The sequence below is a fragment of the Haplochromis burtoni genome, unplaced genomic scaffold (assembly GCF_018398535.1).
Source record: "Haplochromis burtoni strain Fernald_Lab_line unplaced genomic scaffold, NCSU_Asbu1 Contig_623, whole genome shotgun sequence".
Taxonomy (NCBI): Eukaryota; Metazoa; Chordata; class Actinopteri; order Cichliformes; family Cichlidae; genus Haplochromis; species Haplochromis burtoni.
Window position 1 is genome coordinate 12,324 of NW_024582984.1, and position 27,280 is coordinate 39,603.

General features: G+C 40.6%; 3 protein-coding genes across 6 annotated transcripts in view; 1 reads left to right on the forward strand and 2 right to left on the reverse strand.

The window, feature by feature from the left end:
• LOC102307845 (protein FAM168A) overlaps window positions 1–16,617 on the reverse strand; it is a gene marked incomplete at its 3' end in the record, with an annotated part of 25,502 nt that extends 8,885 nt beyond the window's left edge. Inside the window, 1 exon segment of the mRNA XM_005948891.3 lies at window positions 16,299–16,617.
• Window positions 16,618–17,210: 593 nt separating this feature from the next.
• Window positions 17,211–23,669, forward strand: kbtbd3 (kelch repeat and BTB (POZ) domain containing 3). Of its 3 annotated transcripts, none has more exons than XM_005948888.3 (10): window positions 17,211–17,339; window positions 18,201–18,492; window positions 18,608–18,773; window positions 19,653–19,835; window positions 20,295–20,468; window positions 20,572–20,862; window positions 21,009–21,251; window positions 21,349–21,639; window positions 21,765–21,914; window positions 23,002–23,669. In XM_005948888.3, the coding sequence occupies exons 2-10, from the start codon at window positions 18,212–18,214 to the stop codon at window positions 23,122–23,124; spliced, it is 1,902 nt and encodes a 633-aa protein (XP_005948950.1). In that variant the 5' UTR covers window positions 17,211–17,339; window positions 18,201–18,211; the 3' UTR covers window positions 23,125–23,669. The 3 variants fall into 3 exon arrangements, with proteins under 3 accessions (XP_005948950.1, XP_005948949.1, XP_005948951.1); XM_005948887.2 differs by lacking the exon at window positions 17,211–17,339 and adding an exon at window positions 17,782–17,855; XM_005948889.2 differs by lacking the exon at window positions 17,211–17,339 and adding an exon at window positions 17,862–17,953.
• A 368-nt stretch (window positions 23,670–24,037) lies between these two features.
• LOC102307527 (sarcolipin) lies at window positions 24,038–26,049 on the reverse strand. Of its 2 annotated transcripts, none has more exons than XR_006053092.1 (2): window positions 25,128–26,049; window positions 24,038–24,725 (listed from the first exon to the last, which is right to left on the reverse strand). XR_006053092.1 is itself a non-coding variant. In XM_042214892.1 (2 exons), exon 2 carries the CDS (start codon window positions 24,670–24,672, stop codon window positions 24,577–24,579), a length of 96 nt encoding a protein of 31 aa, XP_042070826.1. In that variant the 5' UTR covers window positions 24,673–24,732; window positions 25,128–25,406; the 3' UTR covers window positions 24,038–24,576. The 2 variants fall into 2 exon arrangements, 1 of the variants encoding a protein (XP_042070826.1); XM_042214892.1 differs by having other exon boundaries at window positions 24,038–24,732; window positions 25,128–25,406.
• Between the last annotated feature and the right edge of the window lie 1,231 nt (window positions 26,050–27,280).

Sequence of the window (27,280 nt, forward strand, 5' to 3'; positions counted from 1 at the left end):
ACACACACACAGCAAGGATTTACTGACGACTGACTGACATTATTAAAGGAGACCTTCCCACTCCCTGGCTTAACCTGGGTAATTTTTCAGGACTTTGTTAGGCTTAAACTCTATTAGCGGGACTTCATTTTAGCTGAACTCAAAAGCTATAGCCTCAAGGCCTTAGCACAAAACGCAGCTTACAAACCTGCATGCTAACAGAGCTGGTATTTGTGTCCGTCTATCTTTTAACGTCTGTGTGACACTCAAGCTCATTTGTGGACATCAATATAAATATGAGCTTGTTTCAAAATAATAATGTTGGTTCCACTCCATCAAGGGAGACTCCTGTAGCCTGGGGGAGTCAGAAGAGGCTATAATGAGGGAGGAGGGAAAGATTGTGAAAGAATAAAACCTCTCCCTCTCTTTGATGTACTCGCGCACACACACAAAGAAATACCATTCCTGGAGAACATGTACAATACGCCACAACCCCCACGCCGACTCCATCTTCCCACATAATACCTCACCAGGCATCTACTCTTTAAGCAACAAATCAAAACCGGTGGGCGTTATCACACTTCAGCATGGGAGAGAATAGTACTGAACAGCTTTGTTTTTCTGAAGTCCTCGAGAAGGAAAGCGCTTCACTGGGGTCATATGATGAAGAAACAAAGAAAAATCATAAGACAATAAATTGAGGAGTGTAATTTAGTTTGTAAATTGCTTTTTAAAAAATGCAGCAGTTTAGGTTTTATAATTGTAGATTTTGTTCTGTAGCATTTGAATTTAGCTTCCACTAATTATATTTTAAAGCTGAAATAATGATGAATGATTCCAGCTTTCCACTTTAGTAGTTCATAAAAAAATAAAAAAAATAAAAAAACAGCACACAATTTTTATTTTAATAAAAACAAACATAAAAAGTGCATTGATGGCATTTTTTATTTGCCGCTTTCAATTTCAACTGGTGACCCACTGATGAGTTTTTGCAGATTGAGATTTTCTTTCTATTAATTATAGCTGAAGTATATACAATTTAAAAAAAAAAATAAATCAAATTTTCTTCAGAATTTTATTTTTATAATAAGAGAAATAATTCAACTTTAAAAATGCCCCACAATCTTTTTTCACTAAAACTACTCAAAAATGAAGTGCAAATAATTAACTAACGTATTTAAAAAGCGCAACAGCTTTATAGAACACAACAAATGTCAGGTACTTACATTATTTTCCAGTATAAATTCAAAACCTTTATCTGTATTAATTAGGTTTGATCCAATAAGGTTTGATGTCAGCGGTCAATGATCAACAGCAGACAGCTCGCAAATATTTAATTTCCCAATTGAGGAATTCAATTATTATTACCAGTCTTTTTCTAATTCATGACGCTCTTTTTTTTCTTTTTTTTTAAATCTGCCAAGCCACATTTTCATGTCGCATCTCATCTAACACTTGCAACACAGATGCATCTGGGCGCGCATGAGTTTGCATGCCTGGACTTCTGTACGCTTTGTTAATGTGTGCGCAGAGCAGATACACCGATCCATCATCATCGTCAGTGTGTAATACAGGCACATTGGCGGAGGTGCTTGTTTCTATTGGAAAGAGTCGATGACGCTTTATCTATTTATTTTTCCCGTGCATGTTTGGGTCATACATTGTACTTAATGGAGGGTGAATAGCACTAACATAATGGTAGGCTCCTCTGCTCTGCAGGCTACGCCATCCAAAAAGTAACAGCTACACAGTGTTGTGTATTTTAAGCTGAGGTAATTTATCAAATTTCTGAAGGCTCCATTTTCAATTATGGAGAGCGGCTGGTCCTCCAGGGCCATAATTTTCCTTGTAATTGCTTTGGTTCTTTTCAGTGCTCATACCAAGAAGAGGCTGCTGGCTTATGACTGGCTCCGACCTCTAGCTAGTTTTAGCTTTAGCCACTTTCCGTTTGTTAGCCTCTTCATTCTGGAGACGTTCAATTGAATGATAGTGTTTTAAAGCTGCATTCCATCTGAAATGGGAAGTTGGAAATCCCAATATCAGAATCTGACTTTTTAAGATGGAACACCCCCTCAAGTTGGATTTCCCTCTGAGAAAGTTGGAGAAACGCCACCAACCCCGACTTTACAATCCAAGATTGGATCAGTAAACATAAACAGTAGTAAAATTGTACAACATCTACACTGTAGTGCCACTGTTGTGCATTTCTGACTCACTAAATAAGCCACACAGAGAGAACTGACTGGCATCTATCTGTGATTGTGCTGCTAGTGGTGCATGAATTGCACCAACTTGCTAAGGAAGAGAAGCCCTTTTTCCTCAGCTACCACCACTGAAACACCGATTCAGGAGTAAAATCTGAATTCTGAGGTAAAAGAGATACCCAGTGTCTGATTATGTACATGTATTACAGAGCGCAAGCTTTCGCAATGAGAACTGATATCTATAATCAAGTCCAAGAAACAAATCCATCATGCTGCAGCATTGAAAGGCAGTGTGATTGAATGGCTGATGACACCCCCATTTTTTCTACACAATCAGACCTGCCCTGGAGTGATGAGCTCCAAACAGCTCTGGGCTATTTTAGATCTAGGACAGTACAATTCACTTTGGGACAGCATCTCCCCTTTTCTCCGCACTGCCTTTCTCCTCTTCTATTCGCTTTTCCTGAAACATCTCATCACTCAAACACCTCATGGGTCTGTATTCCTAGATTGAGTGAAATCCTAACATAAAATAGGAATGATTTTCACATCTAAAGCACCTAGACTGTTGAACAGCAGTATTCATTTATGGAGATTGTTACCCTGGTTAGCATTAGACATTTCGAAGACCTGCGCTACAGTAAAGAGTAATATTGACTGCAACATGCTTCGAATAAAATATCAACACACAAGAGTGACTTTTTTCCTCTCTCTTAAAATGGATGATGTGATTACAATACTAAAATTAACAGTACATGCTGAAGCTGAAGAGCAAAGGGTTAGCAACATCACCTTCGCTGAGGTTAAAAGAAAGTGGGTGGTAAGTGTTTATTTAAAGGTGTTCATTAGCAGCTTCTGTCTAACTTTTTAAAATAATATGACTTTTAATGAGTTCTCACAGCAACTAGGAAATTAAAGTAATGGCAGTTGGGCTGAACAGCAGTGGGGGGAAAAAACTTGGAAGTCTACAGCCACACTAATTGGTCAGTGAGACTGCAGTCACGCATTAAAGAGCAGACAGCAAGTGTTGAATCGGTGATAAATGGAGGTTAAAGGATCTAAAGACACCCCCCCCCAAAAAAAAACCAAACCACACCCTCAGGTAAGCCCAAGGTCAGGTGAAACACTGCAATAGACCACAAAGTGTACTTCTGAGGGAAGTTGGCTATTAAACTGTATATCCTTAATAACAGGATATTCTACAGATTAGCAGCACAGTGTGGTTCTAATGACAGAAAAGGTTCGACAATATTCATAAGGCTGCTAGTATCTTCTCACAATTTAATGCAGCTGGGAGTAAATTAACCTGAGAGGATTTCCACTGTAAGACCTGACGGCTGCATGCGGTGCAACTTATGGGCTTTGCATAAACAGAATTTGAAATAACAATACATAAAGTGACTAGGGCTTCACGATATTAGGAAAACCTGCGATGTGCGATAACTGTGATCAATATTGCGATAACGATATGACTTGCGATAAAATAAATAGCAAAACAAAAAAATGAATACATAATTTCCGTTTTACTGCAACAGTTTTATTTAAAGAAAGCTGCTGTATTAGCAGTGTAACAACAAAGCGCACTTTAACATTGAAATGTCTGTGAAGGTTCTCAGTCATGCAGGTCATCGTAGTCAAAGGAGCTTGCAAAGAAAAGCGTCTGGACTTCTTTAAGTTGCTTGAAGACGTTTCACCTCTCATTCGAGAAGCTTCTTCAGTTCTAAGGTCAAATGGTGGGGAGTCCCAGATTTAAACCTAGTGGGAGTATCCCCCCCCGCAGAAGGACTCCCCACCATTTGACCTTAGAACTGAAGAAGCTTCTCGAATGAGAGGTGAAACGTCTTCAAGCAACTTAAAGAAGTCCAGACGCTTTTCTTTGCAAGCTCCTTTGACTTTAACATTGAAACATTACCCCCATAAAAAAAAAAAATTCTGAGGCTTGAATTCTGAAAGACATCCTTCCTGGTCTCTATAATTAGTTTTAAATAAACATAATATAAATTATACTGCAAATTATTTCAATGCAGTTGTTCATCATTTTACCACTCACCAAGTAGTAATGATGCAAGTCAAAACTGGAGAGGAAACTTTACTGTAGTGCTTGCGTAGTTTTCAGCTTGGCTCAGTTCAAACATGACGGTCTTGCGGCATGTTTCGTACATTTGTGGAATGGCGACATGGGAAAAGTAGTTTCGTGAGGGGATGCGGTATCTCTGGTCCATCTTATGTATCAGACTGGTGAAGCCCTCTCTGCGAAGTGTATTTATAGGCATCATGTCTTTAGCCAAAAAAAAATGTGTAATGGCCTCTGTTATTTCTTTATACCGCTTCGACGTTTTCTCATAAGGAGTTCCACTTGAAAAATCTGATAGAGACGGCTGTTGGACTGCTGCGGTCTTTGTCTTAACATTAGCAACCTTTGTTTGTCTAGCCCTGTCTTTGTATTGAAGATGATGGTGGAGATTAGTCGTGTTTCCTCTGGTGGTTGCCACGAGTGTTCGGCAAGTTTTGCAGAGTACCTGTGTTTGTAGAATGTCGTCTTTATCAAATCCAAAGCACCTCCAGATAAGCGAGGTACTATTTTTTTTTTTTTAGACATGAGTTCATAGTCAGTAGCGTTCTCGTCATGTGTCTCACTCTCAGCCATTACAGCTCTGACTCGTCGCTGCAGTGTTGTTCGCTCCCCACCTCTAATCCATGTGATTGGTTAATGCCGTGAAGGGCTCTATTCGAATGATCAAATGGGTAAAGTGGTTTCTTTTATTGGTAAATTCTTTAAAGCACATGTGTAAACATTTTAAGGTACCCAATTATCGCAGTTTACGCCGTCTTTTGCGATGGGCCCATCACACAGGCTGATATCGCAATGACAATAAATTTTCGATTTATTGTGCAGGCCTAAAAGTGACTGTTGCACACCTGCAATAACCTTAATATTTTCTACCAAATACTAACCTGTACCTGCAGCTGGTAAGTATCTACTAAAGGTCTATTTATAAAAAAAAAAACAAAAAAAACCCACACACAAAAAAAAAAAACGTTTTGAACCACAGTTGTTATGTGTCAGTTACATATGTTCAGACTTTTAAAAAAATGCTTAAACTCGAGTCACTTCAAATGGTCTGGACAGCATTTATCTGTAGGATATCTAGCCTGTTGGTCTGCTGTTTAACTCTGCTGTCAAAAAGCCATATGTGGTGTGCCTATGTCTATTTACTCTTGAGGAGACTGATATGCAAGTCTGATATGAATCGATGAGTTATTGAAGCACATTTACACTAAGTAAAGCGCTATACAAATACAGGCCATTTACCATTTTTAACTGATAATTGTGTTACTGAAGCTGAACTGAACTTTGATGTTGTTAGCTTCTGTTAGCAGCTTTTACTGAAACATTCTTAGAAGTGGGTCTAACATCGTCTAACCCAGGCAACTGCAAGATAAACTCCCATGTGATACAAGAGTGGTATCAAACTGTTTATCAGAAAGAAAGTGCTGGCATAACCTTAAAGCTTATAACCAGATGCTGTTATAGCCGGTCACACCTCTAATCTGCTGACAAGTCACTACGGCACTATCAAGAACAAACAAGCATGTTAACGCATGTTTTCTTATGTTACAGCCCTGACTTCAGAGCTTTTCTTTCTTAACCCAGCACCAGCACTCACAGCAGCTTGGTTACCTGCCTATACTGCCAGTTATCTATCAGCGCCTTTGGTTGCGTACCACAATAGATGTGGTTAACAGAGCATCTCTTTGTCAGCTTAATATGGAGATGTTTTTGTCAGGGTGCACACTTACACCTTCAGGCTTTGTAAATAGAGTATTCATTGATAGCATGAAACATTTTACTTGCAGATGGTACATAAATCCATCCTGCAAAATAAAATATGGAATTTAAAACTTTAGTGTAAAATACAGCTTTTACAATAAGCAATGTTAAATATATCAAAATGTGATTGCCATTGAATTTATATTCTGAATAATTTGATCGCACAAAGGTATATACACACACAAACACAAAAACTCATACATACTAGACCATACAGTTTTATGAGCCAGGACTTGGTGGTTAAACCCAAGGTAAACAATCAATTCTCAGAGGCAGTATTAACAGCAGACAGGCATTATTGCCTGCAATGAAGGTGGGACTTGACAAATATGGGTGGAGGGAAAGAAAACAAAAGAACACCACCATTATATTGCAGTTAATATAGAAAGCAGCAAGGTTTTACAGAGTCCCTGCACAAAATTGTTGTTATTAATGAGTAGGGGGCGTGCGAGAGATACTGATCATAACGGCACACTTTTCTGTTTTCTCAGTGGTTGCATTGATTTTATGCAGGCCAAAGAGGACCGAGCCTGCAGTTGGGGGTTGGTTTTTCCCCTCTTCTAACCTGTCAGACACTCTTAAGTACTCCACAACACTTCGCACCGAGGTGTGACTATAGTAATCTGTCATGCTGTGGGCCACGTCTGCCTGAGGATGCAGCTCTCGAAGAACAAAACTGACGCGAAACTTTTAACATTTCGTCGTCTTCAAATGCAATGACACTGTGGGTGGGAATCACAGTAATTCACAAGCAAATACTATCACAATTTGTTGCCCACGATAATGACAGTATCACGATACATTGAATCGCAAAACACTGCAAGACAATCATCTACAGCACAGCATGATATCCTCTATTTATTCACATTATTGCGAAGTGGGTGAATTAAATCTTCCTGGCTTTCTGAGGCCGATCAGTATTACCCCTCAGCAACTACATATTTTTAAAGAAATAATTCTAAAACTATTGATATTGGGCACATTGATAACTGCAATACTATAGTTGGCCAATCCGAAGGTACACTGGAGCATTTTGTCCAGTATCCCAAAAAGCCCCTGACACTGAGGCACTGTGCAAAGAACCATGAGTGTAAAACAATGTTTTAAAAACAGCACACTAGCTAACATGATAGTAACCCTTTTAACACAGCCAAAGATTAAAGTTCTGTTTATCTTGTCAGTTTTCAAAAAAGAAAGTAGATAAGTCAAGTCTTTGTCACTATAAAAACACAGTGGGACATTTTATTTCAAACTATGCAGTTACTGTATTACTTCAAACCTAGTTGGCATTTCTCTACTCTTATTATCAATCAGCTTGTGTAGATGGCCAATTAAGATCAATGATGGTCAGAGCTAACGGCTATACCTCTATCTCGTCCACCTAACCATTTCTCTCCATTTCTCTCTCTCTCTCTCACACACACACACACACACTTAGAAATAAAAGTCTAAGTTCAGCTGACATCCAACCGCTTAATTTCACTAACTGAAGTTGGCCAAATCAGTCCGTGTTTTATGTCAATGTGCAAAAACATTTCTTAATTCTGGAATTCTGAAACAACCTCCCTTTGTTCATGTTCCCGTTTCTCTTTGACTCACCACATATTTTATTTTCGTTTTGTTATTTTGTGTAAGTGTGTGTATATTTAGGCCACACACAGTTACATAGGGTGGATAATGACACCATAATGGTTGGCTCCTCTGCCATGAGTCATAATATGATAGGAATGGGATAACTGGACTATGAAGCAAATTTCCCAACCTTAACATATAGATATCAATACACTTGCAAGAAGCTCATAAAGACTAGTAAATTTATTGGTATAGCTCTATACGCTACTAAAGACCAATGTTTCATGTAGCCCTTTTCCACTAGTACCTGACTCTACTGTACCTTTCAGTCCTTTTCCATTATAGTCGTGTACCACCTAATGTGTGTAGGGTTGTAATAGCAGCATGGTTGGGAGTCCTGTGACGCCATTTGAACAACGAAAAAAAGGATGACATTGAGGCGACGGTACATCTGTTGCTCAGTGTGTGGCTTTTTTCTAGACTCAGGCACCACTGTGGTTTTTTGTGTAGCCATTTCCCTCATTGCTGGAATTCAAAAATGGCAGATGTGATTTTCGTGAAGGGAGTGGCATGCAGTCTTTCAGCGTCACATTTTGGATCACCTCAGATTGCTTGGAACCCCAGCCAATTGGGTACTAAAAAAGTACTAAACACCAAAGAGTGGGTAAGAGTGGAAAAGGATTATTAGTAGCATTGCTCATTGTCCTGGTTAACAAGTACACACTGAAGGCTGGTGGAAAATTTGCCACACTTAGCTGAGACTAGGGCTGGGCGATATGGCCTAAGATTCATATCTCGATATTCTTTAGCTGGATGGTGATATATGATATATATCTCGATATTTTTTAAAGCCATAAAGTAGGAACGAAAAGAGAGTTCTTAGTCAAAGCTGTGTCCCAGATGTCACACAGGCACTTTTATTAACACAGCGCAGATGTACATGAAAAAATTACTCGGAAATAAATTATCAGCATTTATTAAATAATAATTCTCCATAAATAAAATAAAACAATGTTTTTTTTGTGCATAACAAAAAGCTCACAATTGTGCAGTCAAAATGTAAACTAAAAGACGTTGAGCATAATAACAAACAGACAGATTTCGCAGCTGCTCTGTTCCCAAGTTCTACTGCGTGACTGACAGCTTTGAGTCTGCTTCGTAACCATGTCTCTTACAGGTGCCATTTGTGGTCCTTATACACACAATACGGTAATACTACGTTGAAGCACAGTATGCATTACTCCGCGGGGCTCCTGACTACAGTAGCCGTAAGGCTCCAACAATCCATCAAGCGGTGCGGTTTCGTAGCTTACCAAAGTCGTATGACAGCATTTTTGACAGATTGCTGAGCGCTGTGTACCACATAAAATATGTTTGCGGTCAGTAAGCACAACCAGAACTCATACATAAGGCACACTGTCGATTTTTGTGAAAATGAAAGGATTTTAGTGTAAGGTTATAGTCCGAAAAATACGGTATACGAGTTTTGTAAGGTAGTTTGTTTCAGGGCAGGAGGCTGGGAGACAGCACACAGTTTCACACACGCTTCATTTTGCCCTTTATGGTGCTGTTGTAAATTGTGAAAATACTAGTAATGCTAGATGCACGGCGTTAACGAGGTAACCGCTAACGCATTGACGCCCACGCACGCGGCAATCCGCGGTAACTTGTTAACGGAGATTTGCCGCGTTAATACAGTTATGGCATAAACGTCAGTTTAACGAGTGTAACGCTGCAGCACTAAAATAGTAATCTCCAAATGTTTTCTTTTACTGACCAGCTCCTCTTTGATAGCTGCCGTGTCCATCTTGTCGTTGTCTGCAAGTGAAGCGATGGGGGAGAGGGAGGCAGAGTAACGCAGCGTAGAGACAAAAAGTGGACGAAAGAGAGGCAAACTTGCGGTTCCACAAGTACAATTATAACGTGACATTAGGGCTGGGCGATATGGCTTAAAATCCATATCGCGATATAATTTGAAGCATGTGCGGTAACGATATATATATCGCGATATATTATTTTCTTCTGTGTAACGTATATTCCACACTATAAGGCACACTTAAAATCCTTTAATTTTCTCAAAAATCGAGAGTGTGCCTTATGTATGAATTCTGGTTGTGCTTACTGACCTCGAACTGATTGGGGTGTGCAAGAATCTGTTAAAAAATGTTTTAGTACAACTTTGGTAAGCCGCACAGCTTGATGGATTGTCAGAGCATTACGGCTGCCGTAGTGGGGAGCTTCGCGGAGTAATCTGGGTCCAAAACTCCGTCCGTTTCAGGTCCCAAAGTCAAACGAACACAGAGTTAAAAACGGTCTAAATTCTTTCATCTTTAATAAAATCATCAGCGTTGCTGCTTTATCGGGTGTAACAATTAAGTTTAACATCCATGCATCCATGAAAACAGAATTTATTAAATTTAACGGAGTTACAAGTTAACAGGAAGTTAGCTCGCTAGTTTCCACCTAAATATGACATAGCATGTTCTGACTGAGAGATTTTTGAAACTAATTAAAACGTACAGCTCTGCTACCACTTCCAACATAAACGACGACAGAAAACTAACCAGCAGTGGCGTTTGCAGGGTTACTGAAGTTGGACTACCTGGTATATAATGTTGTGCTACGTGATTGCTAGCGACACAGCTATGTTAGCATAACATTAGCACAGTGAAGCTGGAGGATGAACGCCAACTCGATAAAAGTTAACGTGAGGGATTCTGGTGGTCAGGGACAAATGCAATCGCATAGCAGGATGCTATACACGGGCCAAACTTCAGTCAGGAGAACAACTGAGATTATTCATCCAGTCATTTGCTATGACTGTCGCCCGGCATAATTTGCAGATGACAATAGTTGTAGCCGCTGCGATGCTTTCGACCAAAACAGGCGAAGCTTCATGACATCATCAACATACGCTATCGCAGTAGAGCGGTATAATCAAAATCTCTATCGTTGGCCAAATTTATATCGTTTCTATCGTATACCGTTTATATCGCCCACCTCTACGTGACATAGACTATATCGATATAAACGATATTGTCACATCTCATATAAAAATATATCGATATATTTAAAAACTCGATATATCGCCCAGTCCTAGCTGAGATAGAATTGTTTCAAGAGTGCTGTCCATTCGCACCAGTGCTCTTGTCACTCGATATCTGCTGTGTGTGTAAGCAGCCAAAACCCAAACCTACACTATATCATAATCATCGCGGCTTTAGCTCAGGAGCTACTAATCGGAAGACTGGTGGTTTTAGATCCTTGAGTCTGCATTCCACAGTATCCTTGGGCAATATACTGAACTCTTCGATGCATGCGCTGGAGTGTGAATGTATGTGAATGTTAAACAGAAAGCACTTAGGTACAAAAAGCATAGAAAAGGGGCTTGTATGAATTAGTGTGAATGAGATGTGTTTTATAAAGCATTTTGAGTGCTGTAGTGGAGTAGAAAAGCACTATGTAAGAACCAGTCCATTTACCATCTACCGTCAACATGTATTTTCTGTTTGTTTTAGAGACAGTTGTCCTGGTGGTGGTCTAAAACTAGTGCGCATAGCTTAAGTAATCAATATTTATTACATTTATGTGGTCTGACATCATTTAGGGGAAGCACTTGAATGGCCAGTGCAGCAATAACTTTGGATTTGATCTTATTAAGTGTCCCAGAAAAGCCCTGACACTGTGACAGTGAGCCACTGTGCACAGAAAGACGACTGTAAAACAAAATCCACTTTAAAAATCAATCAACCATAATGAATTTTATGCTTTACATTTTTTTCTATCTGTCTTTACCTATTTAAGAAGTGGCCCAAGTGCAGTCTATCCCTTGTTTACAGGAGTACATACCCACAGAGTTTGTGGGGTCATTCAAAAACACTGTGTGTCCCAATCCAATATAATTATACGAGAAACCGATGTGCAGCAGGAGCACATGTATCCTGACAGAGTGTCAAGATCCAGATACACTCAACTTAAAGCCAGAGAAATGTCCTCACTTCACCTCATACAATATTTTTTCCTTTCGGACTGCTCATAACACCCACTCTGTTACAGTTCTGCAGTGTGATGCAGTGCAACAATGGCTACTGACACCACAAAAAACTCTCAGCAGTCACTATAGGACATCTACTGTATTTCAGTAATAAAGATCAAATGTTGTCCCTATAGATTCAGCTAAAACTAATGACGCTTACAACAATAGCTCTGCACTACGAAGTCTCGCCGACACAAAGGGGTGGATAAAACAATTAAAAAAATATTGCAAACTACCCAAATTCTCATTTATTTGAATCAACGCCTCTTTAAAGTAGATTCAACAAAAACTCAACATTATCACATCTACAATGTTAAGATTTTTTGTACAACTGTTGTATGGCTGTGCTTAAGTTTCAGTCAGATGTTAATAATAAAACAGCTACTCTTTGTATAGGTTAAATTCAAAAGCTGCTACAGTAGAATAGCATAAAAAGAATTTCTAATGACTGTAGGTATCACTAATGAATAGCCAGCCTGCAGCACAGACGCATGTGAATGTCCATTTGTGCATGTGTACACACAATACGACTGACAGCTGAATGCATTACAACTTTGCCTCCAGGGATCTGTGTCCAACCTTTTATCCTGATGCTTTATTCCCTCTGACATCTCTCACCTGCCGCAGTTTGTATGCATGCATGCATACACTTACATCAAAATTTAATTGTCATAGAGAGACGACGATCTGACTGAACCATTGTGGTAGACTGATGCTACACAGTGTGAATCTGTGTACAGGGAAAATAAGAGCACTTTGTTTTCTTATCCTCCTATCATCCCACTAGTTCATTTATGAAAACATCAAACAATGTTTGTAAGACCTCTATACATTTTCTAAAATAAAAACACTTTTTTTTTTTTTTTTTTAAATAGTGGACATCTAAGAACCTTATTTTCAGTTAATAACTGAATAAGAGCTGAAGAATGAGTCATTCAAGTGGTGCTGAGAGGCCTTGTAGCGAGATCAGTGGACCAAGTAACTACTGGGAAAGTACGCCTACATCTCTTACAGACATTTATGGAGTTGATTACTGAATACTATTTAAGTGAATCAGCTGCAGTGCACAAATGTATCATGAGATGGTGTGTCTGTTTTAGTAAAACTAAAACAGTCAGTCCCTTTCAATATGTTGCAACTACCTCAAAAACAAAAGAATATGTTGTTGTAAAATGCCTTTTTTTCTCGACCACCTCTCACTTATAGGGAAAAGGCCACTGCAATGTCACGGATCTAACACGGCAAGCTTCTCTCAGCTGTTCCCTTACTGGTAAGAGGTCACCACAGAGGATGGATCCACATATTTGATTTAGCACAGGCTTTCAGGCCAGACGTCCTTCCTGACACAACCCTTCCAGGGATCTGACTCTCCTTTCACTCCCAAAGTGGGGTATAACCACTACACTTTAGTAATCCTACAACAGAACTGTGGCTGTAGCATTTCATTACACATCTAGAATATATTATTTATTGAACCGATTAAGATGAAAGCAGATATAGCACTACAACAATCACCAGCATGCCTTCATAAAGGGGGATGGAGAATGACAACAACATATCTGCCCTTTAATCCACAATATATTGATGTAGAACAAAACTGTAATATGCACGCAGGCAGCAAGGTGAGAAATGTTTCCCAATTTATTACTATGAAGCACGATGGTACAGGTGCGCTAAATGTCATCTCAAACCAACACGTAGAAAAATACAATTTTAAATTAAATAAAGCATTACTTCTTCTTTTGGCTGCTCCCTTTACGGGTCGCCACAGCGGATCATCTGCCTCCATTTCACCCTCCCTTTAATATCCTCTTCTGTCACACCAGCCATCTGTATATCCTCCTTCACTACATCCACAAATCTTCTCTGTGGTCTAATTAAGGCCTTACTTAATAAAACAAAAAATAATTTTCAGTGCTTAATCACCATTTCATGTGGATTTCATGAAGGTATGACCTACGAATGGTTTGCACGTCTATTTTAAGTGCTGCTTAATCGCTTTGACTGATAGTTAATCAGGAATAAAATAGTGGCCAATTTGTCTGATAATGCTGTAATAACCAATGTTACTTTTCAGGGAAAAGTTCAAAAGCTCCCTTTTTCTCAGTGTGTGTTGCTGCCATCTTTGGTTAATAATACAGTGAAACATCTTTTGATTTTAGACTGTTTGGCAAAACACTGGGACACATTTATTATATTTTTCTAATGTTGATTTTATCCAAATGAACAACTGAAAAAATAAATAACCCCTCTTGATTGATTCCTATACAAGAGAAATATTCAGAGTCCCCAAAATGCAGTTGAATGAATCTTTATGTACAGCAACCTTATTATTACTATTAACCATTGATTTCTTCTAAGATGGTCCAACCATTGAAATGTTTACATCTGCTAACCTCTAAAAGAACAGTAGCATTACTGGAGGTTGAAGTTGAGGGACCGGGAGCTGGACGAGGCACAGGAAATGAAGGTGACTCTGGAAGCTGCCGTCTGTCGGTGCTTCATTCGCCGATCTGTGATGAGCAAATCACTAAGTGGTTCAAACCACACGGGAATGAAGTGCTGGAAAGCTCTGTTACAGAACCGCTGTCTGTCGTAACATTAAGTGACTCCCGCTTTCAACAGTCTGACGGTTTTATGGCTGCATTGTACAGCCTGCCATTCATATACATGAGCCTGCACCCCACACATGCCAAAAGCCATACGACATCCACCGTCTTCCTCAAGCGAGGTAGACAGATGAATCAACTTTAGCATATAGGAACAACACTAGATCTCATCCAGTAGGAAAAAACAAAACCACAAATGTAGTATTTTCTGAGTAGAGCTCCTAAAGAGAACCACTGACCTTTAAGTTAATATACTTTCATCTGGTGGATGCAGTTCTAGTGGATGCCTTTTGATTTATCTAGAGTCACAAAAATAAAGTCAGCCTTTAAAAAAAAGACTTCCTTGTTTGTATATTAATAAGATTTAGGGTCTTCAGTCCCCCCCGCCCCGCCCCAATCACAAAGGGAAGCATTTCTAGATGTCATAATTACAAACAGGACGAAAGTATCACCTATTAGAATCACTGAATGTCTATCATCCACAGAGCAGTGTGCATCTTCCAGTCTCGATCGTAGACTATTATTTTAAATGTACATAGTTTGCTTACACAGTAATGCTCTGGTGAAGCCAACAACAGTAGCATCTCACAAATCCCTTTAGACAGATAAGGCTTCTTGAATTAAATGGGATTAGTAGTCAGTGACTAAAGCAAGTAATCCCCCACCCACCGCCTACAAAAAAGGGAAAAAGAGATGATGGCAAAAAGGATTCATTTCACTGATAAGACTAGTCAAAAACAGGAGGGTAAATAAATAAATAACTACCTGTAACATTTGGAATAATCCTATCTGATATGCACCATTTAAACACACATCTTGTAGTATCAGGTTTTTTAAAAAGTGCCTTTTTTAACTTCTGCCACTGCTCGTTGCATTAGGCATAAATAAATGATCCAGCTTGCATATGTTACCCTGAGCACTGCACTTGGAACTGGCATGTTCACTGATTTCCTATACTGTATACGACGAAAAGCAATTAGATTTAAATAAAATTGAGATGAATAAATAATGACAACGAGCATTAGTTGCAGTGGATATCTGTGCACAGCAGCTAAGTCCTGGTGTAAGTGACATTCAGATAAAGTATACATTTGTTATGAACCCAGACAGGAGTTGATGGGCACTGATATAGTTAGCCACTTTAATCCAGTGTGCAAACATTTGCACATGCAGAGTAAACCTTTTCTACCCATTTTGACCTTTCCCACTTCTCTCATTGGTCTCCTTCCCCTAAATTCAGCGCCAAACTCTTAACAAATATAACTCCAGAAACAGTCATTTTCTCCATAGTGGCTGCTGTAGCCTTGAGGCGTTTGTATTTACCCTCACATCAGTGGTTAATATGTAGATATATCAGTCAGAGTGTGGCATGCACTGGCAGTGCACTGCATACCAGAGATAGCAAGCAAAGCCAAAACAGCGATGGTTGGACAAAAATGGTCACACTCAAACAAGCTTAAGACACCATTTTGAAAATCCACCGATTTCTAGATAACCACTCCGAGATGCCATCTTGCCAATTATCACTAGATTAGCCAGCGTTAGCATGGCGATCCATCCATTCCGAAACACTCCGTGCAGGAATCTGCACGGGTCACATATTACTAACGTTAGCTTAGCTTGCGTGCTAGCCTGAAAAGCCAGTCGCTAACCCGCCGTAGCATCCCTGCATCTCTCGGCACACGCTGCCCCCTTTAAAAAAAAAAGCTAATTAGCAAGTTAGCCGGGGCAAAATTAGCAATGACAATGAAAACCACTCGCAGCAGGTCAGACCCGCAACGCACTGGGAAAACAGCTGCTAACACTACTACCTGGCGGACGACAAATAAAGTGAAAAAACAAAACAACAAAAAAAACCTGACACATGCTTCAAGTAGTATCACTTTAAGTCCGCTGTTTAAGCTAGCCGCTTTAGCTTAGCCCGCTAGTTCCCCACTGTAGCCACCACGGAGGACAATTAAAGGGATACGGAGGGAAAAAAAAGATAGGAAAAAAAACCCCGAACAAGCATCAAGAAAACACACAGACATTTCTCCTCTTTGTGATAAAAAGCATAAAAGACTTACCAAAGCTACTCGGTCGATCACGGAAGGGAAAAAAGGAAAGATTCCCCGAATGTGTACGTGCTCTCTCCCGTGTGAGTGTGCTGCCTCGGGTCGGTGCGGACTGGCTCTGCTACAGCAGCGTTTTGTCGGGCCAGTGGCGCTGGGAAGACAGCTTTCACCCGGAGAGACGGCCACAGTGTGGGGGATGGGGATGCACTGCCGGGAGGGGAGAGAGGGAGGGATGCAGGGATGCAAGAGACAGAGGAGGGGGGCCAGACCCACCAATAATATAAACTGGAGAGGCTCTGATAATAGCCCGATAATATGTACACCGATTCAGTGCAGTCTCGTAAAAACTGAAATCAGTAAATGGCGTTAGTATGTGCTGCCCGTTTACACTGATTTCACTCCAGTTTCACAACAATGGGACGGTCTCTGACTTTTATAGGATGGTCTGTTGTATTAAGATGAAGGAGGATAAAGCATATAGAGTATAATGACTGTTTTTTTCCCTTTTTTTGCTTTTCTGTATATTTGCATTTTATCCATGATTGAGCCCACGTTTTATGTAGTAATAGCATAATAATAATAATAATAATAATAATAATAATAATAATAATAATAATAAGAGGAAGAAGAAGAAGAAGAAGAATTGAATTGTGTCTACAAAAGCTCTTATTCTGTAATCATGTTTTTCAGGCGTTTTCAAGAGTGTGTTTTTATGTCACTGTGGTGGTGAGACGATGTTTTGAGAAACCGTCCTACTTTGGCAAATCGTCCAACCTGTATTATAATTTGACGGCGACTTGTGACTAATACAAACCCTAACCATAAATATTCACAATGGGTTAAAAAATGATGTAAATTTGGGGGTTGTGTTACGCGCATGCGCAGCGTTTGCGCAGAAACAACGGGTAGGATGGTTTGTGAAGTAGGATAGATTCCCAGAACAACACGATACTGCAGCACCGCTTTAAGTTCACGTTCTAATTCAGATTCAATGGCTGTTGTCCTATGCATCCCCATAATCATTTCTCCGCAGCACGGCAGCGTCACCCAGTGGTAAGAAATATTACTGCATCAACATAGTGTCAATGAGAAGCAGACAGGAGTAAAGTTCTGCCCATAGGAATTTTCCGTGTGACTCAAAATTACTTGATATGTTTGAGATATGTTTTCATTTGCAACAGAGAAAGCACCCATGGTTAACTAAGCAAGCTAACCTGCATAACTGCTGAACGTTAACTGTTCTAAACTTGTATCTAAAGCAAATAGAAAGGCTGACCAGAACACTCGCCAGAAATAACCGACCAATAGGGGAGAACTATAGTTCCCAGCGACCATTGCGCCGCATTTTTCTGCAATAAATAAAGAGTACAATGAAAATAAATGAGGGGGATATAAAGGAGACACGGGCATTATTCTTTTTAGGGAAAATCGCAAATTCAGTAAACAAGATGACAGGAAGAAGACGATTAAACGCAAAAAACCAAACAAAAAGCCGACTGAAATCTCGCGTGATTTCAGGCTTCCGGAAACTAGAATAGCATGAGAGCTCTCCGAGGTGCTGACACTGTCGTGAGTATTACTTGTCCTGCCTCAGACTAACTAGCTGCATATTTCACGCATTTTATACTCATATATTTTTGACTTTTAACGTCCAGACATCACCTCAGGTAATATCTAATGTGCTTATCTTGAATGCAGTAATCGTGTCAGACACTCAGTGTCAGACACAATGATACTACTGCATGTCTTAATGGTAGAGGAGGACTGGACTGTGTGTTACAGATCTGTTCATGTAAATTAGTTTGTTGCATTCTTGTATCTCTTATTCCCTTTGTGTGTGTGTGTGTGTGTCTCTCACAGACTCACTCCATTACTATAAATTGCATCATTTTTCTATTCTTTTTTTTTTTTCAGATTCTGGCGTAATGGATGAAAATCATGACTTGTCCTTGTGTTTGACCAACACCCACAACCCCTGCAGCAGCAACAGCCCACCCAGCAGTAAACCTGGCAGTGCTCCACAATGCAACGGGGTCTCAGAGCGCCGGACAATGCTGCGGGTGTCTGAGTCCCATGGACTGCAGCTCCTGGGCGTGCTCAGATCGCTCAGGGAGAGAGGCTTGCTGTTTGACTTCACCATTAAGGTGCAGGAACGCAGCTTTCCCTGTCATCGCTGTGTTCTTGCAGCATGTAGTGATTTTTTCAGGTATCTATCTATCTATCTATCTATCTATCTATCTATCTATCTATCTATCTATCTATCTATCTATCTGTCTATCTGTCTATCTATCTAAACACATGTGTCTTGGGTTTGGGTTTAGGGCCATGTTTGAGGTGGATATGCGAGAGCGTGATGATGGTTCAGTAACGCTGGGTAATCAGTGTCCAGCAGCGGTGGCTTCTTTCCTGGACTTTGCCTACTCCGGGGAGGCGCTTATCACTGATGGCAACGTAGACATGTTGTTTCAGCTCGCCTCTTTTCTGCAGGTAGAAATGCAACTGCTTCATCTTCCTTCTTACCCTTAAACATGTTCATTTTGCCATGACTTCCTGGGATACTGCAGTAAATCAATAATCTTATTATTAATAGTTATTGTACCAGACTGTTGGGGTCAAGAGAGAGCTGAGTAATCACTGAAAGAGTAAGATCATGAATACAAGCGGCCAAAATGAGCTTCCTCTGCACGGTGGCTGTGCTCAGCATTACAGATAGGGCAACGAGTTCAGACATCTGGAGGGATCTCTGAGTGGAGCCGCTGCTCCTGCGTTTCAAAAGGAGTTGAAATGGTTTGAGCATGTGGTTAGGATGCCTCCTAACCAAGCTTCCCACTGGGAAGAGACCTCAGGGTAGACCCAGAACCTGCTGGAGAAATTATATTTGTCACTTGGCTTGGGAGCACCTCGGGATCCTACTGGAGAAAACTGAAAAGTTTGCCTCAGGAGAAGGATGTCTGGAATGCCTTGTTACCTCTTTCCCCCATAAAGATGACACTTGATGACCTCCCCTGTACCCTTGAAAGACAAGTTTCGACACCTCGGTATTTATCAATAAAGATTTGGTTGGATGATCATTAGAATAGTTTCAGGTTTTTTCTGAGGCTAGGCAGAGACCATTCTCACTGACCTCTGCTGCAAACCCTGATGCATTTTGTTCTTTAAGCAGGTCTGAAATATAACAGAAATAGTTCAGTTCAGAAGGAGCTTCAAGTCTTACTCCTATTAGGCTTTAAAGGGGTAAAGAGTTAAAGACCAAACACTTAAAATGAAAAAATCTATAGTTGTGACAGTCAGCTAGGCATTTATCTTCTTGTTGCCAAATGTCATTTTAACATGAAAATTTCCCTGCTCTTGCTGTTGTGCCTTCAGGTGTCTGTCCTGTCCAAAGCATGCAGCGACTTCCTGATAGGAACCATGGATCTTTATAACTGTCTGTCTCTCTTGTCTCTGGCTGAGGGATACGGCTCAGCCTCTCTCCTGCAAAGTGCCAATGAGTTTGTGGTCCAGAACTTCTTTGAACTCTCCAAAACGCAGGACTTCCTGGATATGCAGGTGAAACCCAATCTTGCACCTAAACATTGCATCTATGCAGAGAAAGGCTGGAGGCTGATCAGAGTCTCTGTTGTAATTTATTCTCTATATCCAGTTGCTAAACACTTCATTATGTCTGACTTAAGAACTAGTTAAGGCTCAAAGCACCAATGATGTTGGATTTCTTGCATATTTGGTGGGATTTTTCATATTATTATTGAGATATTTTGGTTCATTGTTATAACAGTTCTGAAATCCATTAAAGCAAAAATAATATGCAACTCTTATTGTTTTATGTATGTATTGTTATCATTAATAAGCCCAATAGTTAAGCTAATGGTTCCTCTGCAACATGTAAAAAACATTGTATACACAATATATTTCATTAAATCTGCTTCTATATCAGTAACAAAACATCTTTTTGTTTCATGTTTTTAAGCTGACAAATACATCACATTAAAAAAAAGTAACTCTTTTCAGGTTAATGTCTTGGAGTTGTGCCTCAGGTCAGATGCTCTAAACGTGCTCAGTGAGGAGGCAGTGGTGGTGTCGCTCCTTGGATGGATTCGCCATGATCTCCCAGGAAGACAGAAGCTGTTGCCGGGATTGCTGTCTCTGACCCGGCTGCACCATCTTCCTGCACCTTCACTAAAGGTACAACCAAACCTTTACCTGTACTGGGTTTAAAGACTTTTTGCAGTTTGTGGATTTGTGATCGCATCACCTTTCCTGTGTTGACTCTTACATTCTCTCTTAGTCTCTGTGTGATTCTGACCCTCTCCTCTGCAACGATGAGTCCTGTCTCGCCCTTGCGTCAGAAGCCCAGAGCAGACAGACAAAGCACAATGGCCTGCTCACTGATGCCAGGCCTTCCACCACGCAGAGTTATATCTACATCCACAAGACAGAGGAAAATGGAGAGATCCGGCACACCTTCTGCTACTGTCTGGAAACAGACCAGTGGAAAGAGCTGGGCACAGGGCAAGAAGAGGGGACAACTATGATGCCAGATCCACCAGGATCTTACCTTACCAGCTATGCTGAGAAGGTAAGGTTTACAGCATCAAATGAAATAATGTCAATTTGTGAATATTCTTTATAGTTATATGGTGCTGTTTACATCTTTTCTTACTCTTTGTCCTTGTTGACTAAAGATTTTGATCACCATCTTTTCTGCTATCTACTGGATTGAAGATGTTTGTCACAGGTGGTTGCCAGGGAAATTGCTGCCGGGCGATACGCCTCCACGTGGCTGAACCTTTCCATGATGCCACTGATGAGGTTTGGTGCTTCTGTCCCGTGACCTTAACCTGCACACCTGCACCTGCCATGCTTAAGCCCAGAACCATGCACACAGCTGTAACGTGCCTGGATCGAGTGTATGTCATTGGAGGACGGACCAAGGGATCCAGAGGGGGGGCTCCCAGTCTGCTGGAGGTAACAGTGTTGGTTGGGATATGCTTCCATTAGTAGGTCATGGAATCAGTCATGGCCAACAGTGTTGATCTAATTCATGCGCGGTGTTGGATTTTAGGTGGAGTATTATAACCCTTTGGCTCAAACCTGGCGCTCTGTCAGTCCACTTCCCACTGCTATCTTCTACCCTGAGGCCAGTGCTTGTGGCAGTGTAATCTATACGCTGGGGTCAGAGGTGGAGATCACAGACTCCTTTAACCCCTCACTCGACTGCTTCTTCTGCTATGACGCCCTGCAGGACCAGTGGAGCCGCCTGGTGGCAGAGTTTGGCCAGTTCTTCCACGCTACACTGGTCAAGGCTGTGTCAATTAATAAAACACTGCACCTCTGTGACTTATCTACATACAAAGTGAGCAACGATTTAGTTTATCAGTCATGCCATTGCAGCCAGAGAGCCTTAAAAAGATTCTGAAGCTTAATTCTGTGGTAAAATACACTGAGCTTGTGTAAAAGTGTCCCTTTTTTTCTTTTCAGGTCTACAGTTTTTGCCCAGAGACCTGCGTCTGGAAGGGTGAAGGATCATTTGAATGCGCTGGGTTCAATGCCGGAGCAGTGGGCATGAGGGACAGAATCTACATTCTGGGCGGAGACTATTCACCTGATGAAATCACTGATGAGGTTCAGGTAGGATAGAAAACTCACATTTATATTGCTAGGAACTGAATAACCTTTACCTTTGACCCAGACCCAGACAGAAGTTTACAGACTCTTTATGGGCATGGATGTCATGATGATTTTGGGCTTTTAGTGATTTCTTTGAACTCTTTTTTCCCCCAGAGCGGGATGATTGTAAATCATGCGTTTTTAATGGCTTTAAATTCAAACTTGAAATTCGAATTTATTTGGGAATTTTTTTGCAATCCACTCAGGGTCAAAGGCATGCATACAGGCTCAAATACATACACGCATTCTTTTTTTCCCCCCACCTGTCCCGTTTGGTTCTTTTGCCATCAGAATTATTGTCTAAAGGCAAAGAAAGATGCCCAACGGATTAACATGCACACATCCTAATATAATACTAATATTTGGTTAAATGTACTTTTGCAAGCTGCAGACACTTTTGGTAGCCATCAACAAGCTTCTGGTACAATTCCAGGTATTTGAGCAGCCTTCTCTGCAGAAATAGTAGAGTTTATTTAAATTGCTTGGATTCTTGGCATAGACCTGGTTTTTCAGCATCACCCACAAATTTTCAATAGGGTTGAAGTTGGGGATTTGGGAAGGTAATTCCGGAAGCTTAATGTTAGCCTGTTTTATCCATTCGAAAACTAGTTTTGATGTGTTTGGGATCATTGTCCTGTTGGAAAAACCGATTGTGTTTAAGTTTCAGCTCAGCTAATTTTAGGTGATGTTGAATAATTTGAAGGTCTTCCTCCTCCTTCATTATTCCATTTCATTTTACTTATTGCACTATACCAGTACCACTGGTAGTAAAACTGTATGGATACTCTTGACCCTGTAGGGATTGGAGAAAATACAAAAACAAATTTAAAGTTCTGCAACCAAATTTTCTTAAAAAAAAAAAAGTTAATAAACATGTATATAGTGTACAATCATTCCAGTCTGGAAAAAGCACAATTCAGAGAAATCATTTGAAACCACAAATTACCATGATATTCATGCCTATGATGAGTGAATTTCTGACTACACCTGCATTCTTAGTTTTTACTAATTTAACTGTCTACTGTTTTCTTTCTTACTACCTACGCAGGTGTACTACAGTGGGAGGAGTCAATGGGAGGAAGTGGCACCCATGCCCAAAGCACTCACAGAGTTCCACTGCCAGCTCATCAGCTTCAACAGATATAGAGACCCGTGGGGTGATACAGCATAACTGATGGCAAACACATACATGCCCTCCCATGCAGCAAACATGCAAGCGAAAGTTTGATGTCTGTGTGAATGAGCTTCCCTCGGCTTTCCAAACTGTGTGCATGACGGACAGCTAACACTTCAAGAGAGAATGCTATTCCCGTATTTAACCAGCAAATAGACACTCTTGAAACATAGCTCTCTTTTGAGAGAGTATCGTAGCCAAAGATAGGCAACTGACACCACATTTCCTGTCACAGATCATCAGTATATGTGAACACATTAACCTAGTCTATTTATTTTTTTATTTAGGGTCAAGTTTGATCTTTATATTGTATGTGCGTAGCTCCTGTCATCATAGGAGCTTTGCTGTCACTCTAATTATTGCCCCTCCCATGGAGGACCCCTTTAGAATTCTATTTTAGTATCCGAGTATTTTTTTTGACAGCATGTTACAGATAGAAAATCCACATAAATAATTAGCATGTTCTGTAAACTTACCAGCCTTCTTGCAGCTACAGACTCTGTTCAGGAATTCAGACTTCTTTCATTTTTCTGAATTTGGGGATTTTGATTTAGATTTTTTTTGGCAGGAATACACAAATTATGCCACAGAGAGCCTCTAGGAGGCAAGCCTCTCTTGCTTTTACTTTAAAGGGGAAAATCAGTCAACAGGGCAACTTTTGAAAGCACATGTCAGTATGCACTTTAATCAGCTTGCCTTTATTCTGTTACTACATTGCCATGTGTCCATGCATGTTCTGGTTCTCCTCTCCGGGTGTACACAACAGTTTTTCATGTGCACTTTATCAGTCATAGAGAAACACTCTGTAGCTTCAAAAGGATAGTATAGATTAAAGTTTAACAAACCTGCAAAGAGCAAATGTGGGTGTGAATCATGACTGCATGGCAAGTTTGTGCTGAGAAACAGAAGCTAAACAAATGAAAGACTGTTTAATGTTAAGAAGTGATCATAAACATAATGCTTCAACAGTTGTGTTGTCTTGTTTTATGAGTTTGTCGTGTTCATCCCTTTGACAAAAAAACTGAAAGATTGGACACAACAGCATTGTTAAATGTGTTGGGCACTTAGACATACAGACTATGGTATGCACTCCTGTTTATAGTGACATTGCATTTTTTTTAGAGTTTTCAAGCCATCCCATTTGGGTTTTCAACAATTTTATTCTTATTTATTAACCCTGACCACTATGCTGTGATTTCACATTCATGGCCTTATTCAAAAAAACTAAACAAAAACACTAAAAATACAGATTCTGAACTATTTTATCCTTCATAGTTTGTCCTGGCTATAGTAACCACTTATTGTTGACCTCACATGAATAAGCAGAGCTGTAGGTGTAAACACTGTATTATAAAATTTAGCCAGCAGCCAAGTCTTCCGATAACCCGACGCACGTGTCTCTCCATCCCCTCCGCCTCACGTCCGTGTCCTCTCTCATTGCTTAATTTTTTAGTCCTGGTAAGATTTCACCAGCAACCACATCAGCAGCACAGTGATTAAGACGATCATGAAGTTGAGGAACAGCTCCTGCACCGAGCGATCCATGGCAGCGTGCTGGATGGAGAGGATAGGTGAGCCAGTCGAGGAGAGGTTGGTTGCTGGAAATTTTTAAGACAGAGGTAGGAAAAAGAAACTGCGTTTCAGTTGTTAAAGTGTAGACAAAAATGCAATACGCAATGGTGCACATGCTCTGTGCTGGTTTATGCAGTCCCTGTTACAACAGGTTAGAGGGATCAGTGACTTCTCTGCTGAGTTACTGTTTACAGTCACCAAAGGTCAGCAAAGAAAAGGACAACAACATCCCCTCATATTAGCATGGGGCAGAAACACACACAAAGCACACACCCTAATACACTAATAAATCAGGTTAAACATGTTCTATACATTTAGAAGTTGGGCTGTTTTGATATGTGCCATTAATAGCTTAGATAAAACTGGCAAAACTGAGGCTTTGCTGAGGACAATAGCACAAAGCCAGACCCAGTCGCAGTCGCTGTTACCTTGATTGCTTGGCTGTGATCGCACTATGAACAGGACAAAGAGAAAGCAAATGTTATCGTCCGCTCCTCGCCTTGCCCTCCAAGAGAAGTGTTTCTTCTTCTTGGAAATGTCTCGATTGCAGCAGTTCTCCCCGTATCATCTGTTTCTTGCTGTTGTCCAGTTTTCTGCTGTTGCCAGGGGCACGGCCTGCTCCTAAAGTAGCCAACCTCAGTGGACCGCCCATGGTTCACATACACACCGACTGATGTCACACACCAACTAAACAACCAATAGAGTGTGTTATTTTCCACAATCTCATCCACTGGAGTTTTCCTACCCATAACCATACAGAGTCTGTCTCTCTCGCTCTCATACACACACACACACAACAGAGGAGGGTCTCAGGGTTATTTATAACACATTATTGGAGATACTTGGTGGATTACAGTTGTTCCAAACACAATACTTATATCATCCAATGGATATAGGAAACTAACAATATCGCCCAGTGTCAGAGGAATTGTCCTCAGGAGCAGTCTCTTCAAAATGTAAAATACCAGGCATGCTTGTTTTAAACCAACTGAAGCCTCTGTTAACCAGTCACCGATCGAGTCCCTTCTCAACTTAAAAGCAAAGAATTTGTAATGGCCCAAAAGTATCGTCAGTATACACACTTACGTGGAATTTCAAATAGGTACTGATTATAGAGGGGTGTCAAGCACAGTGGCTTGCACCCTTCATTAAGTTGCTTATCCTTGATGGATGAAGAGACAGAGGATACATAATGCTCTTAGTAAAATCCACACATGTGGATGGGCAAAGCAAAAAATTAAACCCCTTGATTATGCCTGGACCTAATCTGAATTTCTCATCTTTTCTACTGATTAAAGAAATTGTTACTCAGTGCTGATTTGTGGTTATTATCTTACTGTTACTTTTTTTTGACAAAGCCAGGCAGGGCTGGATAGTAATGGGATGGATTGGTATTATATATCAATATAACAAAAATTAGCAACTATAATTAGTTTGCATGATACGTATCTTTATACCCACCAGCCATAGTGGTAGCTACAACTGTTCAACTGCTTGTAAACACAAATATCGAATCAGTCAATCACAGGGCAGCAGCTTAACTTAGGCTAGCAAACATAGTCAGACACCTGCTGAAGTTCAAACTGAGCATAAGAAAAGGCAAGAAAGGTGATTTAAGTGAGTTAGAACGTGGCATGGTTGTTGATGCCAGGCTGGCTGGTCAGAAACTGCTGATCTACTGGGACTTTGCCACACAAACATCTCTGGGGTTTACAGAGAACGGTCTAGAAAAGGCAAGCTATCTAGTTCTCTTTTATGTCAGGGGTCAGATGAGAATGGGAAGACTGTTTAAAGCTGATGGGAAGGCAACAGCAACTCAAACAACCACTCGTTGCAGCCATGGTCTGCAGAAGAGCAGCAACACGATGAATCTTGAGGCAGCTGGTCTCCAGCAGCAGTAGACCACACCATGTGCCGCTCCTGTCATCTAAGAACAGAAAACCGAGGATACAATACAAACAGGTTCACCAACATTGGACAACAGACATTTGGAAAAGTGTTGCCTGGTCTGAAGAGTCATGATTCCTCCTGCGACATTCTGATAGTAGGTGCAGAATATAGTATAAACGTCTTAAAAGCTCGGACCCATCCTGTCTGGTGGTGTTGGTGTAATTTTGTGGGGGATGTTTCCTTGGCACACTTTGGTCCCCTTAGTACCAACTGATCATTGCTTAAATACCACAGCCTACTTGAGTGGTGCTGACCATGTTCATCCCTTTATGGCCACACTGTTCCCATCTTCTGATGACTGCTTCCAGCAGAATAAAACACCAAGTCACAAAGCTCAAATCATCTCCAATTGGTTTCTTGAACATTGAATTCACTGTACCCAATGGCCTACATAGTCACCAGATCTCAGTCCAAGAGTGTTCCTTTGGGGTATATTAGAACAGGTAGATTTCCAACATGGATGCACAGCTGACAAATCTGCAGCAACTGTCTGACGCTATCATAACATTCTGGGTTAAAATATCTGAGGAATGTTTCTAGTACCGCGTTGAGTCTATGCCAAGAAGAATTAAGGCAGCTGTGAACAGTGGCGGTCCTAGCCTGTTTGGCGCCCTGGGCGAACACTCCCTCT

Bases quoted from the DNA above. Each gene is read 5' to 3' on its own strand.
- kbtbd3 (XM_005948888.3), top strand. From the start codon at position 18,212: ATGGATGAAAATCATGACTTGTCCTTGTGTTTGACCAACACCCACAAC. The intron at 18,774-19,652 runs GTAGAAATGCAA...TTGTGCCTTCAG, and splicing joins AGCTCGCCTCTTTTCTGCAG to GTGTCTGTCCTGTCCAAAGC. The intron at 20,863-21,008 runs GTAAGGTTTACA...ACTGGATTGAAG, and splicing joins TTACCAGCTATGCTGAGAAG to ATGTTTGTCACAGGTGGTTG.
- LOC102307527 (XM_042214892.1), bottom strand. From the start codon at position 24,672: ATGGATCGCTCGGTGCAGGAGCTGTTCCTCAACTTCATGATCGTCTTA.